General features: G+C 45.1%; 1 protein-coding gene across 5 annotated transcripts in view; it reads left to right on the top strand.

The window, feature by feature from the left end:
- Positions 1–16,588, top strand: part of LOC122188565 (glycerophosphodiester phosphodiesterase domain-containing protein 5) — a 166,137-nt gene that overhangs the window by 133,940 nt on the left and 15,609 nt on the right. For all 5 annotated transcript variants that reach the window (XM_042886971.1, XM_042886967.1, XM_042886968.1 and 2 more), the window contains 4 exons: positions 225–318; positions 3,233–3,378; positions 12,784–12,866; positions 16,339–16,489. In XM_042886971.1, coding sequence (XP_042742905.1) covers positions 225–318; positions 3,233–3,378; positions 12,784–12,866; positions 16,339–16,489 — 474 coding nt within the window. The remainder of the gene's footprint in view (positions 1–224; positions 319–3,232; positions 3,379–12,783; positions 12,867–16,338; positions 16,490–16,588) is intronic.

Here is a 16,588-nt window from a genome sequence, read left to right as displayed (position 1 = left end):
GTTAGAGGTTTCTTGCTTTCCTTTCATAGTGGTCTGAGTGCCAAGGGTAGCAGTAGGGTTTAGCAAAGAGGGCCAAAGCAGAGGCAGGAGCCTTAAGCAGGAATGCCGTGAAATTCAACTCGAAATGGAATCACCAAATGCGCTATGGAGCCCACAAGATGAATGAACTTGGAGGATGCTGGGGTGTTTAATCACTTTTTCTCTCCTGTTCTTGTGTCCTGCAGGCCACAGCCCCTTTCTTGCACATAGGAGCACTTGCAGCAGTCACAGCCTTGTCGTGGTTGATAGCGGGGCAGTTTGCACGAATGGAGAAAGCCAGTGAGTACCAGTTGGGCATCTCCTCTCTTGCCCTATGGAGCACTTGTGGGGAGGGCAGGGGCTGCAGGTTGGGTCCTCCCAGCAGAAGTCAGGACTGAGCCCTTCGTGCTCCTTCGTGGGGATGTGGAGGCTCAGCTGTTCTAAGGAGGTGGAATGTTCTCCTGTCAAAACCTGGCTGGAAGGGGAGCTTCTGGGCTGTGGATACACCCAGATCCCATGGATGATGCTTTGTTGTTGGAACCACAGCAGGGCTGGAGGTGAAAGGGCTGTTTTCAATGATGTAGTAAATAGAAGCATCTAAACTTCCTCTAATCTGCAATAGAAAGTTGCATCCTCCACAGCTAACACAGTGTTCTTCTCTTATAAGCACACTGCCTTTACCCCAGCAACTTGGGTCTTGTTCACATGCATTTCTAGGTGGACCTGTCTCTTCAGTGCCTTCCTGGAGTTGTTGCTTGTGATGCATTAGAGGGCTCAGCAGGGATCTGACCTTAGATGCTTCCAAAACGCACACTGAGACATGGTCAAAGATCTCTAAGGGAATAGAGAAGTGAAAAACACACATAACCCAGCCTGATGGCTGGCAACCCTCCACATAACAGGGAGTTTGAAACGAGATGATCACTGTGGTCCTTTTCAACCCATTCTATGATTCTGTGGTCCTATCCACTGGAACACGTTGTGTGCATCTCATGGCCATGGGTTCTCCCAAGTCCAAGCTTTGTGTTTTCTTGAAAAATAATGTGCTCCTTCTGTACCCTCAGTTGCATTTTTCCTAAGGGTGTCCATGGATGTCTTCAGATATCCATGCCAGTCTCAGAGCAGTGATTTTAATTGGTATTTAACCTGCAGCAAGATGGGAGCCCTGGAAGGACTTGGCAACACTTGTGAAAGACATCCGAGAAGAGAGTGCCAAGCATGAGGAAGGTGGTGGCTGGAGATTGAAAGATTTTGATATCCAGAGAGACCTTCAAAGAAAGAATTGCTCTGCCTTAATGTATAAATATGCCAAAGAAAAGTGTGCCTGGTTCTTCTTAAGTATGTCCCAGCATGTAATTAGGCTGCCAGCTGGGGGAGGATTTGTGGTAATGCCTAGCGCAGGGTCTGCACGGGCTCCTTCTGAATTCACAGCTTTTCTCTTGCTTTTTCTGGTTCTAATTTATTTGTAATACAAGTCAGGAAGCTGTTTCCCTTTTCTTTTTCTGCTCCTGATGTTTTTTATTACTATTATTTTAAAAAGGAAAGATGCTCATCTTTTCTGTATCATTGGATCTTCATGATGTATTTCAGGGTCAGTTTACTTGTTCAAAGTGTCTCACCTGGAGGAGTTCATGTACTTCTTGGTGCAGATATTGTTGAATTTATAGTACTGTAAATTCTTTCTTGTTGCTCTTCAGTTTAGTTTTTCTTTTTAAAAAATGAAATCTCTGTGAGAACATACAGTCCCTTACGATGGGAAAATTGTATGCCACTCAGTAATAGTAGTCTTTTGGAAATAACTGGTGTACCTGTAGTCATTGCTCCAGCAGTACGTTCTTGTTCTTTCTTTGATGCATCTGATACTTTTCAGTACCTGCCTTTTTTTTTTCCTGAGTAAATTGGCACTTTCTTTAATCTCCTATGCTCTGTTTTCCAGACCTGCAGAATAGAAGGTTTTTGAACAGAATTAATTTAGAAAAACAGTTTCTTGTTTTCAAAGCCTGTTTCTGAGGTCAGATAGAAAACAGTGCAGCCCTGGAAGCATTGAGTAGCAAGGGGGAATATGAGAAACATGCCCTGAGAGCTCAGATCTCTTTGGTGTGGTCAATAAGAACTGGAGGAATGGAAGACGAAGGTTGCATCTGAAAGTGGTATTGGTCCTTCCACGTTGCTCAAAGTGGGAAATTTGTCCTGTTTGCTTAGCTTGGGTGGTCACCAGGAGACCTCCTGCCAAACTGACCATCCAACTGCAAACCTGACAGCATGAACTTTGCTTGTATTTTTCATTCTTGTATTTTTTTTTTTCTTTTTTCTTCTTTGCATCTTCCCAGTTGCCCTGTATGCATGGCTAGGTGTAGTTTTCCAATCCATTTTAACACTGTCCATGACCCATGTGTTGAGGCATCCTTTCCTTGTAGGTGCAGACCACTAACCAAATTACATTTCAAGCTTATTTTCTGTATCTGAACTGCTTAGTCCCTAGAAGCCTGATCAGTGATGTTTATAGAGTAAATGAGCATTGGGCTGGGATCACCTCCCAACCAATTGTGGTTTTGATGCCAAATAATACACAACATCATGACACCATACCTTTGTGGTGCAGGACGTAGCATGAACTCACTTATTGGGAAGCCCTTCAGTTCCTTGAGTGCTTTATGGGTAACTGACAACTCTTCCAGAGAGAGGAGGAATTATCTGTCTGGAGGAGCTACAAGATGTGGTTTGGTATCTTGCAGTAGCAATGGTGATGGGAGGATGGTTGGATTAGATGATCTTGCAGGTCGTTTCCAACCTTGTGATTCTATGATCCTATAAGCTGGAAAAGTTACTAGTGTTACTTTCTGGCACTTGAATGAGCCTGTTGGATGCTGGATTGAAAAAGCATGAAACCAGATCAGCAGTGGCCAAAACCATAGCTGGACTGTTGTGACCTTCCTTTAAAATTTCCTTTCTCCGTCTTGCATTTATTGCAAATATTTGCCTTGTGAGTTCCAAGGCTACCTCACTCAGGACTTCCATCATTCTACGACTTGACTAGATCCAGCAGATTTAATAGAATGCTTTTTCCTAAGCAGGGACATCTGCTGTTGTGCTACGGGCAATGGCTGCAGTGCAGCCTCTGCTCTGAAGGAGGAGGAAGGTCACTTGACTTCTGCCCTGCGGTAGGAGGACTTTGACCAACATTTTCACCATCTTTCTCTCTTTCCACCCCCAGCTTCTCAGATGCTGATGATCACTGCATACCTCGCGGTCGTAGTTGCACTTTACCTCGTCCCCCTCACCATCTCATCCCCTTGCATAATGGAGAAGAAGGCTCTGGGACCAAAGCCAGCCATCATAGGTCACCGTGGGGCACCGATGGTGAGTAGCTTCACATTCAGTGCTGTGGTGTCCAACTCTTCTGCCTGCCTATGGGATAGTACTGGGTCTAATGGTCTCCAGGTTGCTCTCTGGAGAATATATATGACAGATGGTTTGGAGTCTGCATCCTTTGCAAGACTTCACCAGTAGTGGTTAACCTCAGCTCACAGCAAGATGCCTTGAATATGTGGCAATCCACAAAAACAGACAAAAAAGCTGTGCTTGAGCCTACATGGCTGCACTGTAATCCTTCATTGCAGATCATCATGAGACAGAGCAAGGTGATGAAACATTCCTGTCATCTGTCTCTGGGTAGACCTTGAAATCATAGTGAGTTTCTGTATGTGTCCAGACTAAAGATGGGACTTGATTTGATCACAGCTCTGGTGTAGGTAATGGCACCCTGTTGTATTTGGATACACTGGTCTGAATCTACAGTCTGGGTGCTTTTGGATCTGTTTCACAGATGTACCTCCATCTCACCAAGTTGGTTAATTGACCTTGTAACAAGATGGCACACTGCAGTGTAGACACTGGCCTTGGAAATATGTTTTTTCAGACACCCAGCTAACATTTTTGCTTACATTCAAAGAAGAAAAATCTCTGTAGGTTGTCAAAATGTATTTGCCAGGCTGGAGTGTGCTTGAGCTCTTCTCCAAGTGCAAGTGTGAGCACTAATAGAGATTAACGCCTACTACAACCCTGTAGTATTTTGTTTCAGTTCTCTTTCTTTTTAATTATTCATTTCTTTAAGAAATCCCTTGACACACCAGCTCAATTTGTATTGCTCTTTTAACTAGATTGCCTCTGTGAATGATGGAATGAAGTTCTGGCCATTACAAATGCTTTTTACTGTTCCACAGAGTTTTTACCAGCCTTGAAGGCCAGAAGGAACTGTGTGAGATCTTAGTCCTGCGCAGCAGGAAACCACAAAGATCTGTTATAAGTCTTCATCTCTGTAGAGTTTTTAGATCCTGTCCCTAAAGAGGAAAACGGGCTTCTCAGGGGAGTGATGGAATCACCATCCCTGGAGGTGTTCCAGAACTCTGGAGATGAGGCACTGAGGAACAGTCAGTGTTGACTGGACTAGACTGAATGGTGGGGGTGGTTCAGTGGTTGGACTTGGGAATCTTAGAATTGTGGACCAAGAGCTGTTTAGCACAGTTCTTCCCTTCATCATTTCCCTGATAGAATGAGCTGGCTTGCTGTCACTAGAGTGGAGCAGAAGGGGACAATCCCTTCCCTGCCCTCTGCCACCCCTCTGTTGGTGCAGCCCAGGAGACTGCTGCCCTTCTGGGCTGTGACCACGCACTGCTGGCTCATGTCCCTCTTTTTGGCCATCAGGAGCCCCACATCCTTCTCTGCAAGGCTGCTCTCAAGGTATTCCTCTCCCAGTCTGTACTCAAGTCTGGTTTTGCCCAGCTTTCACTATATAAAATCGTAGAAATATGAAGATTGGAAAAGACCACTAAGATCACCAAGTTCCAACCCCAGACCTCCCCACCATGCCCACTGACCGTGTCCCTCAGTGCCACATCTCCACAGTTCTGGAACAATTCTAGGGACAGTGACTCCACCACTTTCCTGAGCAACCTGCTCCAATTAATGATATCCTGGAGTCTGGAAATCTTCATCTGGCATATAGTGCAAGTCCTAAGGTTGTGCAATGGCAAGTATGTTTGAACAGTCATGATTTTGAAGCCTTGCCAAAAGGCATTTCTGGTGATAGAATCGTGTTTTCTCAGGGCTACTTAGTACACTTCTGCTCTAGAACCCAATTGTATGTACGTTTAATTTGGAGAGATGGAGCCTAGCGGAGCTGGAGAGAAGGAAACAGCTGGAGAAGAGTGTGGAGACCAGGCTGTAGGACACAGACATCCTCCCTTAAGCAGTACCCAAATCAAAAGTCTTCAGAGCCTGGGAGTTTGGATCCTGAGGTGATGCTGGATCTGTGGGTCTGGAGATGATGAACAGCACTGCAAGGTTTCTTTCAGATCTCCTGAAGGAAGACAAATGTGATTTGTGAGCTGTGCAGACAAGCAGGCTCTCTGGTGGAGCCCAACAGCTGCTTGTTTCACCAGTCTGGCAGGATTGGGTCTGTAATGCTGCATTTACATGACCCATGTTCTTATGCTAGAAAGATACAAATAGCTTAGAGCTGTTCTGATGACAACCAGCACAGAAGATCTATGAGATGAAGATGCTTGCTGTCCTGAGATAAAAGATTTGTTGGGGTGATAGCATGGTTTTTAAGACCAAAAAAAATGGTGAAATCGAGCCTTTTCTTGGAAAAATCCATGTATGAGTTCTTCTTGAGGGATGCATGACCCAATACACTGATTCACCCAGCATGCTGAGGTGGACTGCTGCTCATACGAGGGCAATGAACTTCCCCTGTGCTTTACAACCTGCTGTCCTCCCTGCATGCACCCAGCCTATCTCCTTTCTCTCATTCCTGTAGAATATCTGAGAGCATCCTTTGCAGCATCTGAGTGCAACTCAACTGCTGTCCTCCTTCTGTGGAGGGAAAAAATGAGGAACAGAGGCCAAGTGGCTCACATAATTTATCTTAAAATGCTGGTGGAGGAGTGTGTCCTTGCATTCTAAGCAGAAAGAGAAGAAAAATTGGGAAGTATCTAGGCATCAGTACCTAGATGAGGCACAGCTCTTTGCAGTACAGGTGACCTACTGTCTCCACAGTGGCTGTCAGTCTGTAATGTTGGTAATGCTCCTTCAAGAGGTATCTCTTTGGTGTCATCCTTTTCTGCTCTTTAATTCATCTCTGGAAGCGCACTTCTGGGTAACTCCTCCTTTTCTTTGCCTAAATACCATCCAGTCATGTCCATTTCTCATTGTGCTAAATGTCTTGTCCTATTAGGGTGCTATCTAAAAACCCCTTCTCTAAATTAATCAATTGGTTTCTTTTCAAAGGCTTTTTTTAAGTTAACTCTTCAGCATCTTTCTTTCCATCTGGACTCCCAGGAGAGCACTGGTGTAATAGCAGCAGTGTGAGAGGCTTTGAGGGCACCAGATGTTGATGTCTGTCGCTTTGAAGGGCTGTTGTGCTGGTGGATATGAGAGTCATTTGACACCCTAAAACAGGAGATGGGGGTCTCTGAAACTGCTGCATGTTAATCTAGCTTGATGGCATTACAAGCAGGTGCCCTTGGTCTCCATCCTTTTTATTCTGTTTTCAGCAATCTGGTTGCATTCTGTCTTCAATGCCAATAGATTTGAGTCCTTGTGACTTTTACACTGAAGATACACCAAAACATGAGTGGGAGATAAAGCTGGGACCAAACCTGAAGTAAAAATGAATAATTTAATCCAAGTAGGCACGAGTTTCAATCACCATTTGCTTCTTTAAAGTCTTCTACCAGATGCTTTCCCTTGTGGGGTGCTTAGAGCTGAAACAAGTTGAGTTCTGGTTTGAGATTTGAAGAAGGTGCTCTCCATGATATTGAGTTCTGCTTGCTTTTGGTTTTACCCTTAGTATACATTCATTATGAGAAACATTTGACCACAGATTGCAGATAAACCACCCAAAGAATCATAGAATCATAGACTGGCTTGGGTTGTATCATGAAGGATCACGAAGCTCCAGCCTAAATGAACCCAAAGAACTTGGGGTATTCAATATTTCAGCTTTAGGAAATGCACTGAACCTAAAAATTCACCTCCTGTTACTGGGACCAGAAAGGTACTGGTGGTTCTTAAAATAAGTAAATAATAGAAATAAAAACAATAAACAAAGAACCCCGCAGGGCTAAAGCTGTGGAACCAATCCCAGCATGCCAGAGACGAGAACGGCTCCTAATTTCAGAGCTGGAGGCTACAAATAGTACTGAAATGAACATTTTGGCAACCCACCCAGACAGCTGGCTCTCAGCGTGTTGCAACAGCACCATCCCAACATCTGGCTGTGTGTCACAGAGCACGCGGGGCTTGCAATGCTGTTGAGCTCTCCTTGGCAGGCAGCAGCTGCCTCCACGCCACGCATGGGCGCTGTGCAGGGAAGGGCGTTTTTGGCAGTGCTGACTCATGGGCTTTGCACAAGTTTGGGGTGGAAAAGCACCCATTAGTGGGATGAAGCACTTTGTGGAGCTGGTGTTTGAGTCACCGTCCCTCGAGGCGTTCAAGAAATGTTTAGATGTTGTACTGAGGGATGTGGCTTAGTGAGGAAATATTGGTGAACGGGTGGACTGGATGATCTTGGAGGTTTTTTCTGTGATCATGATTTGCCTTTTGAGATGTTAAAAGGGAATGTTTTGCCCTGGCAGGGAGCACGTGGCTTCGTTTTCAGGAGAATTCCAGCAATATATACATGTGGAGCTGTGGTTTCTGTTGCTTTTTCTTTTTTTAACATACCTGTAGGTGAAGATCATAGAATGACAGAATGGCCTGGGCTGCAAAGGAGCTCAGTGCTCATCCAGCTCCAAGCCCTGCTGTGTGCAGGTCGCCAACCAGCAGCCCAGGCTGCCCAGAGCCACATCCAGCCTGGCCTTGAATGCCTGCAGGGATGGATGGGGCATCCACAGCCTCCTTGGGCAACCTGTGCCAGCGTGTAAAGATTCTGACATACACTGGCAGTTCTGGGATGGTGTTTTGCCATCTTGTAAAGCCAACTATTGATAAAACCAGTAGTGAAGACTTCTGGTTGGGACTGCGGCTTATTGGAGAGCCTTCAGCTAGTGAAAACCTGGTGGCTTCTTTCTGTTGCGTTTTATTCACCCCTAACTGTTAAAGATATGGCGAGGCGACCAGTCCAGAGGTCCAATTTATAGCAGCAAACAGAACTCACATCTTCTGTCAGACCTGGAGAGGAGCTTGTATTCACTGGAACCAGTCTATACAAAGCCATTCTTTAATTAAATCAAGGTTTGGCTTCTGCATGTGATACACCAAAAATAAGAACTCACATGCTTTCTCATTAAATCTCTAATGGTTTTTTTGCTTAAAATTCTACCCTGCTCTCCAAGGCAATATTATTGCTTTGCACCTTTTCACTTCTTTTCAGTCTAGTAGAGCATTTTCTAGAAATGTTAGATGCAGGTGCTCTGTAAAATGCCTGGAATTACTGAGGATTAAAGATGCTTTTTTAATAAAAGCAGTGTTGTTAGTGCCTCATAGGGGCATAGTGGGACCTTAATAATGAAAGTAAAAGTACTGGCAGATCCCAGCCACAAAGAGAACATCCAAAAGACATCTTCTCATGGAAGGAAAACTCCAATTCTCAGGTATTGCCCTCACCACTCCTTGTGCTTTGAGTCCAGTTACTGGCTCACAAGGAGACAACAGGGAAGGGAGAACTAAACCCAAATTTTTAAATGATGATTATGGACAGGAAAAAAATCCTTAAAACTTGTTGTGACTGCAATTAGGGTTTGGAACAAATTTGCTTCTTCTGTGCAGGCTTCATCATTAGCCTCCCTAACATGCAAATGATGCAATGATGCAGTGCTAATTAGAAGGAAAGCAGTGTATGATGTCCAGCTGGCTGTGCACTTTCACAATATTCATTAAGGAAGGTCCAGAGCTCTTGACTTCAATGCTCCTTTTGAAAGTATTTGCTTCTGAGCACAGAAATAGTCAAAATGAGTTCATTCTTGGGCAGTTTTCTAGAAATTACTTGCTGTGTCTTCACCCACAGGAGAAATCTGAATGGCAGGCTGATTCTTGCAGGGGTTTGAAGCTACCAAACCAAGGGCAGAGGAGGAACAGCTTTAAGAAACTGCACAGGGGGCTGTCTGTGGCCTTCAGTGGAAGTTGGCATAGTTGGCTGGAATAGATTTGGAGGTCATTGCTTCCTTCATCATAACGCTGACTTCTTAATCAACAGATTGTGTCCAGTTGCATTGGATTGCTGCAAACCCAGATTTGGGATTTAGATATAATTTGCTTGATGGCATTGTGTTAAGGAGGAAAGTCATCAGATAAAGTGGGCAGAGACAGAGGGGAACACAAGCAGGATTATGTATTTATTTAGTTATTGCAGTTTTGCTGTAAAACAGTAAGCATGCAACTTTTGCACCAACTGTTGTCCTCCTCAGACACATCTCTGCATGTCAGTCAGAATCTGGGGTTTTCAACTCCATCTCTCCTGGAGAGACACAGACACAGGCAGGGACAGTGCAGACATCTGTTACTCTGATTTTCCCTATTCACAAGCTCACACTGTACAGAGAGGTGCTGTTTCCAGTACCAGAGGAACTTGGGGGTTGGAGCTTGATGATCCTTGAGGTCCCTTCCAACCCAAGCCATCCTATGATTCTATGAACAAGCAATATTTGATTTTAGGGGACAGATGTAAGTTTGCCTTCTTGGCTTCTAGTTGAACTCTACTGGGTTGTGTCATTGGTGTGAGTAGCTCATTCGGTCTCCTTGAGGCTAGAATCAGCTGAAAAGATTAGAAGGACCACAAGGACAGCTTTCCACATCAATGATGGACTCATTTGGAGATGCAGTTACTTACACTGATGGGATATGACACCATTGTGGGGCACAGCACTGCAGAGAACACCTCTGCTGACGTCTGTGCTGCTTGCTGGTTCAGGGCAGCCAGGGATGTTCTCCCATCTGTGATGCTCTGCAGGGTGATGCTCTTCACTTCTAGTGGTTGTGATTAAGATGACGTTACAGCTCCTAAGAGTGCATTTTGATGGTCGGAACTAAAGTGTTAATCTGTTTTTGGAACAGCTGAAATAGCAACATAGAATCATAGAACATCCTGAGTTGGAAGGGACCCATGAGGATCATCGAGTCCAACTCCAGCATAGACCTGCATGGAGTTCTCTGAGTTTGTTTAACTCGTTAGGGAGATTGAGTTCCTTGGAAAGGAATAGAGGTGCCTCCTATCTATCACCTGCATCCCACTCTGATGGGGTTCAGTTTTGTCCCTGACAAGCAAAGCTTGGCCTGCAACCTGTGTAGGGACTGAGGGTGATGCAGGAGTGAAATATTCCACTCCTGGGACTGGGATCTCGTCTCAGTTGGGGTTAGGCTCAGTGATATCTCTTAGTGCATAGTGTTCTGAAACAGCACTGCCACTACGATGTATGAGCATCCCTGCTGTCTTTATATGACAGTCTGAAATCCTAAAATCCCACCTCCAGAAGACTGTTTTCCAATGCGGCTTTCATTTTTTACCTCTGTGTGCAGTCTTGGCTCTGTCTAAACTCACTTATCCCCAGCCTAGCTGATGGAGGAGACTTTGGCCACCCTTCCCCACCTTTACAGAGGAATACTGCTGTTCTGGCCAGGCTTCTTTGCCTTCCTTTAGCCCTGCTTCACGCAGCGTGGGCTTTTAATTGCACAGGTGGGTAACAGCAGTGCCCTTCATCTTTGTCCTATCCTTGGTGAAGCGTTTTACATCGATTGCTTAGTGGAGGCAGTCCAGCCTGCCTTTTCCAGTCTTCCTTCGCCCAAGAGATGATTTACAACTCAGCACATTTTGTTTTCTATTTCTGGCACATTTGCATCCCTGGTGAGGCTGCTTATAGGGACACGGGTTCAGTTGCAGCGTGGTGTCACCTCTTGAGCTGGGACTTGTGCTGCATCCAGCCACCAACCCTTCCTGGCTTGGGCTGGTGGTCTCGCATTGCCTTTGAGTTTCCAGTCTCTGGTTTGAACATTACCTGCTTTATTTCCTTGCAACCCCTGCAGCCTCTGAAAGCAAATATTGAGCGCTGCCCAGCACCGAGTAGTGGATCGCCTTGCAGTGCTCACCCCGAGGAAACCTGAGCTACTTGGAGAAGAAACTCGAGATGCTGGAAGCTGAGGAGCTGAGGTTGGGATCCTCGTGGGGCTGCTGCTCCCTGGTGACAGCTCTGGGCATCGTGCATCTCTTGCAAAAAGCTCTTTTCATCTGACCTTGTGTGAACCAGCACAGGGCTGGGCGAGGGGATGTGGTGGGATGTTGGTTCCTGCCTAGACAAGCCAGGCATTGACTGGGAGCTTTTTTAGGAGAAGATGATGCACCTCAGTGTTGATTTTGTTGAACGAACAGAAAAATGTACTGATATTGGTGTGTGATTTGAGCCAGAGGCATTCAGTGCAGACGTTCTGTACCTGTACCAAGGTTGTGTTGCTGCCATTTCTGAACAGTATTTGCTTGGGTTATTTTGCCCCAGAGCTTGTCAACCTGAGTGTTTAAATCAATCAGTTAATAAGAAAATGAAGGTGCCTTCAAGATCATAGAATCATAGAATCACAGAATGGTTGGGTTGAAGGGAGCTCAAGGATCACGAAGCTCCAACCCCCCACCAATGCAGGGCCACCAACCTCCCCATTTCACAGCAGCCCAGGCTGCCCAGGGCCCCATCCAACCTGGCCTCCAACACCTCCAGGGATGGACGGGGCATCACAGCCTCTCTGGGCAGATGCCTTAAATATAAGTTTACTGTGCATGTTGCTTGCACAGTGCCTTTAGGTCTTTGTTCTTAAAGTTATCTTCTTCCCAATTGCTAAGCGACCATTAAAGATCACGGCTTGTGAATCCTTATTGTCCCTTGATGGAAATTACTGTTCCTTATGGGGTGAGTGGAAGAAGAGGATGCGACAAGTGCACTAAACCTGACAGCAGAACTGGAAAATAAGAAAACGATTTTTCAAACTTGCTTTATTTTGGTGTGCTTGTGTTTCAGTGCAGCCTGTCAGGTTCTCTCTGTAGCTGTCTGGATTTTTTTCCTGCTCTGCCTGTCAGTTTATGGGCATTTTGGATTTAACTGTACTGATTTTGTAGAAAAAACAGAGCATTCATTCTCATCCTGTATTGTTTTTAACAAAGCTTAATTCTGCTGCCATCTGGTCCATTTTACAGGGATGAATTTGAACTAACATTTGAGTCTTCATCTGTGATTACTATAGGGATACATTTTCTAGGCCTAAGGCTAATTTTGCTTCATTGTTGGAATGTTTGTTATTAAGAGAAATCAACTGTTATTTATTTTTAATGATTGATTGCTTTACCGATGGAGAGATTTGACAATGAAATGTTTTCTACAGGACCTGCAGTCGTGTTGTTCCCCATGGTAGGGGTTATACCCTGATCTATAGACTTTCTTTTTGTCCATAGTGGCATCTTAATCACTGTTTGCATAGGAAAGCAGGAGAATAAAGAACCATTAAGGTAGCTTTACACAGAGCCTGTGGATAGAGAATTGGCATCACATGAATGATTGCTTTCTGTGGGTCCTTTCTGTGGGGACCACACTGAGCAAATCTCTCATACACCAATTTCCTGTTTGGTTTTCTAGTGCTGCAGGCTATGATGTGCCTGCACTGAGCTCCATCTTGAGCATGGAAGACCCTCAGTGGGGTCAAAAGCATTGGTCATCTTCAGACTTTGTGTTTTACACGTGTGCCCACTTACTAAACTTTTACTGCTCTTTTTTTCTTGGGTCACAGTTGGCACCAGAAAATACCCTGATGTCCTTCCAGAAGGCAGTGGAGCAGAAGATATATGGAGTCCAGGCTGATGTTGTACTAAGGTAAGCCACAGTCATACTTGGTGTGAGCATGGAGGCTTTCTCTATGCACAGCCCAAACCATGCTATCGGGTCTCCATCTGCTGTCCGGTTGATAGTGGTCTTTCCCATTGAAAGGGGCTCTCATGGTGAATGTATCTGATAACTCCCAGGGGAGGCTTAGGTTGGACATTAGAAGAAAATTATTCTCAGGAGGAGTGGTAACCAATTGGAACAGGCTGCTCATGGAGGTGGAGGAGTCACCATCCCTGGAGGTGTTCCTGAAGAGGGTAGATGTGGTAACAGGGGACGTGGTCAGTGAGCAGGGTGGGATGGCTTGGGGACCATAGAGGTCTTTTTCAACTGTAATGATTCTGTGATTCCATGAACTCCTAGCTGTGTCTACTTGTAGTGCACTGATGCTACAAATCATTCCACTGAGATGATGGCTGAAGGTGAAGTTGGCCAGTTGAAAGAACCTGGATTCCTTTTCTTACGAGAATAATAATAATTAACCTGAAGATGCTGTTTGTCCTAGAACTTCCTTTACTACAGTGACACGCTGCACCTGGTTTCTATCGTGGCTTGAAGTCAACTGGTCTTGGGAAAAGGCAGAAATGCTTAAAAATGACTTTTACTGGGCAGTGCAGAGAAAGAAATGATCTCAAAGTGACTTCCTTGTGCTGCAGGTCTTCAGGAGGGTTTTACCAGCCTTGCAAAACTGTCTACAGTGATTTAGCAGCACAGGAGTAAAATCATTCCCCTGCCCTCCTTCACTTCACATTACTGCAAGGGAAGGAGGATCCTGGTCAGACAGTTGCCCATCGAAAAATCTTTCCCTGCAGGCAAGTGTTGAGTTGACAAGGCCAATTTAGATGTCATTTAGAGTTACTTTGAGAGCCGTGCTTTATTCCAGGAGTGTGATTGTTGTCCAGTAGTCTTCCTTTCTGAACTGTTTTTTGCATGTATTGCAAGAGGGTGGAAGTGGCATGAAGGGAGAGGTAGTGCCTTATCTTGGTGGTCCCTCAGTTTTCTGAGTTCCAGTTATAAATACAATTAGGACACAAGGCTGGTATTTTAATTCTTTTTTTTTTCCTGCTCTCTTTGAAGGTTGGAAAGGTAGTTTTGCCTGGTGGAAGAGAGATTCTAGAGCTTAACTGTCATGGTGCTTTCTTTCTTTCCCTCATTGAAAGAACATGAAAACTGAAGGAACTTCTTCCCCTGGGGAGTCATTGTGGAGAAACGAAGGAAGAATTGGGATATTAGCAATAAAATCCTTCTTTCAAAAATTACATTATTAATCGTTGTGAAAGGATAACTGAATAGGTTCCTCCTTTATCCCTGACCAGAGAGAAGGCTAGACTCTTGGAGGAGGAGAGCTTGAAAAGATCCAAGAGCTCTCCATGTTGCCACCCTCCAGGCATCTCAGAGGAGCATTCCAAGCATCGCACAGCTCAAATGATGATGCTCTTAAAGGATCAATTATCTGAGGCCCTTCAGGGGAGACCCAAGATGCTCTATAAAAAGAGGCCTTCAGTGACCTTCGGACCAAAACCAGAGCCATCAATACAGCTGGCAGAAGTTTTAGGAAGAGTTTGCTTGAGCAATGCTCTTCATGCCTGTGTCTTGCTGTGTCACTTTCAGTTCACCTCCTAGGATGTTTCCATACTTCCCACTCATTCCTCCTCTTGAAGAATATAGGTAGGCCACTGGGACATAGTCACATACATCACATCCTGCTCCCTGTCCAGTGATGCTCCAAACTGGGTGGTTCTGGTTACAAAGCCAGCGCTGCTGCATTCAAAGCTTCTTTGCTTCAAGTATAAATAGCATAGTATCGCTGCATGTTCCCCTTCCATCTTCCGTCTCCTCTCACCTCTCTTCTGAAGCTCTGATTTCTCACTCTGAATTATATCTTCTGACCTATACCTGCTAATATGTTGGTTGTGATTCGCTCTGCGTTGTGCTGAGCAGCTCTGTACGAGGAGGGAATGGGCAGAAGGGAGTCAGTGTGAAGTGCCCCATTAGTTTCCGTGCTGTGGTTGAGTCTCAGCGGTATCTAATGATGCTCTGCTGCAAGATGTTAAGGCTTGAGCTCCTATCTTCCTTAAACAGTCCATGCTCATAATACTGCAGTTTCTTAGCACCTTCCTTTTGACTGTAAATATTAAAAACTCTTCTGACTGCAGAAGTGCACGGCTGAGCATGGTGTTGCTGTGTCAGCATGCTGCTTTGGATGGAGAGGGACACTGTTGGCATGATGCACTCCAGAAACAGCAAATAAGATGCGAGTGACCTTTGTGATAAGGGACTTCAGCAGGCAGTGATAAAGATGGGAAAGCATTTACTCCATCATCCCCAATTGTTGGCTTGTACTCCCTGTAGTTCTGTGGGTGAATGCTCAGAGTTATCTCCTAATTCAGATGGGTTTTGTTTTTTAACCCCATCTCATTTCCAGACATTATCTGCCTAGTGAAGATGGGCACTTTGCTTTGGAAAATGTCACTGTAATCAGGCTGGCTGTGCAGAGTTTATCTTGATTTTTGAGTGCAGACAATTGTCCTCCAGCCTTTAATAAAAGCCTTCACTATCCCACCAATGATCCAGTGACAGAAAATTAGTCTGAAAGAAAGCTTGAAGAGCTTCATAGGCTTCCCAAAACTGCTGTTCTGTTCTATCTAGGTGGCTTAAAAACCACAGGGTGTGCACTTGGCTATTTGGTTTCTTCTGAGAGATGGATTTTAAGTTGGATTTCTTTAAGATGCGTGAGCATAGCTGCTCATGTGAGCATGGGTGTCTCCTCAAACCAGTTTCAAAATGGAAAAGATTATTTAAGAGCAATTTTAGTAGCTTGTAGCCCTTGAATCTTGTTGGAAGCTCATAAGCATGAAGTTCCTGGATAGACTGAGAGCTATTGAAAATCTTGCTCATCATCTACTTATTAACCATTTGAGAATAGTTGTACCTGTGTGGATGCATATGTGTGAGGATGCAAAGTATGGAAAAACACTGACAGTTTTTGGAGCTACAGACATTGCAGGCATCTTTGGTTGGTGTTGAGCATTCATGGTGGCTGGTCTTGTCTGAGCTGAGAAGCTGTGGATGCCCATCCCTGGAGGTGCTCAAGGCCAGGTTGGATGGGACCCTGGGCAACCTGATCTATTGCATTATTCAATGGGTGGCAGTCCTGTCTGCAGAAGGAGGTTGGTCCCTTCCAACCCCAGCCATTCTGGGATTCTGAGATGCATGAGTTTGGCACCCAAAAAATCCATGATTTGGAGAAGGGTGGGATGGACTAATGCATCTGAAACATTTTTCCTACCAGTTTCAACTGGTATTGAGGCTGTTGGGGATGGGTTAAGTTGGTCAAGATCTTGACAATGATTTCAGTGTGGTCCTTAAAGCCATGGGAGAAGCTGGAGTGGAGATGCCATTTCTCTAGCAAAGTGTTACATGGTTTTTGTCTCAACCTGTAATGGAGTCTGTGTGTTTGCAGCTATGATGGAGTGCCATTTCTGATGCATGACAAGACACTCAGGAGAACAACGAATGTGGAGGAAGTGTTTCCAGGGCGGGCCTACGAACACTCTTCCATGTTCAACTGGACTGACCTGGAAATGCTCAATGCTGGAGAGTGGTTCCTAAGGGTGCGTACCTATAGGATGTCCTGCAGCCACGATCGTGGGATGAAAGCTCTGCCTAAACCCTCTGTGAGGTAGCTTCTCAGTAGGGTGGTCTGAACTGCA

The sequence above is a fragment of the Lagopus leucura genome, unplaced genomic scaffold (genome assembly GCF_019238085.1).
Source record: "Lagopus leucura isolate 7727_CA_CO unplaced genomic scaffold, USGS_WTPT01 Super-Scaffold_100067, whole genome shotgun sequence".
Lineage (NCBI taxonomy): Eukaryota > Metazoa > Chordata > Aves > Galliformes > Phasianidae > Lagopus > Lagopus leucura.
This window is presented reverse-complemented; position numbering and strand designations above follow the sequence as displayed.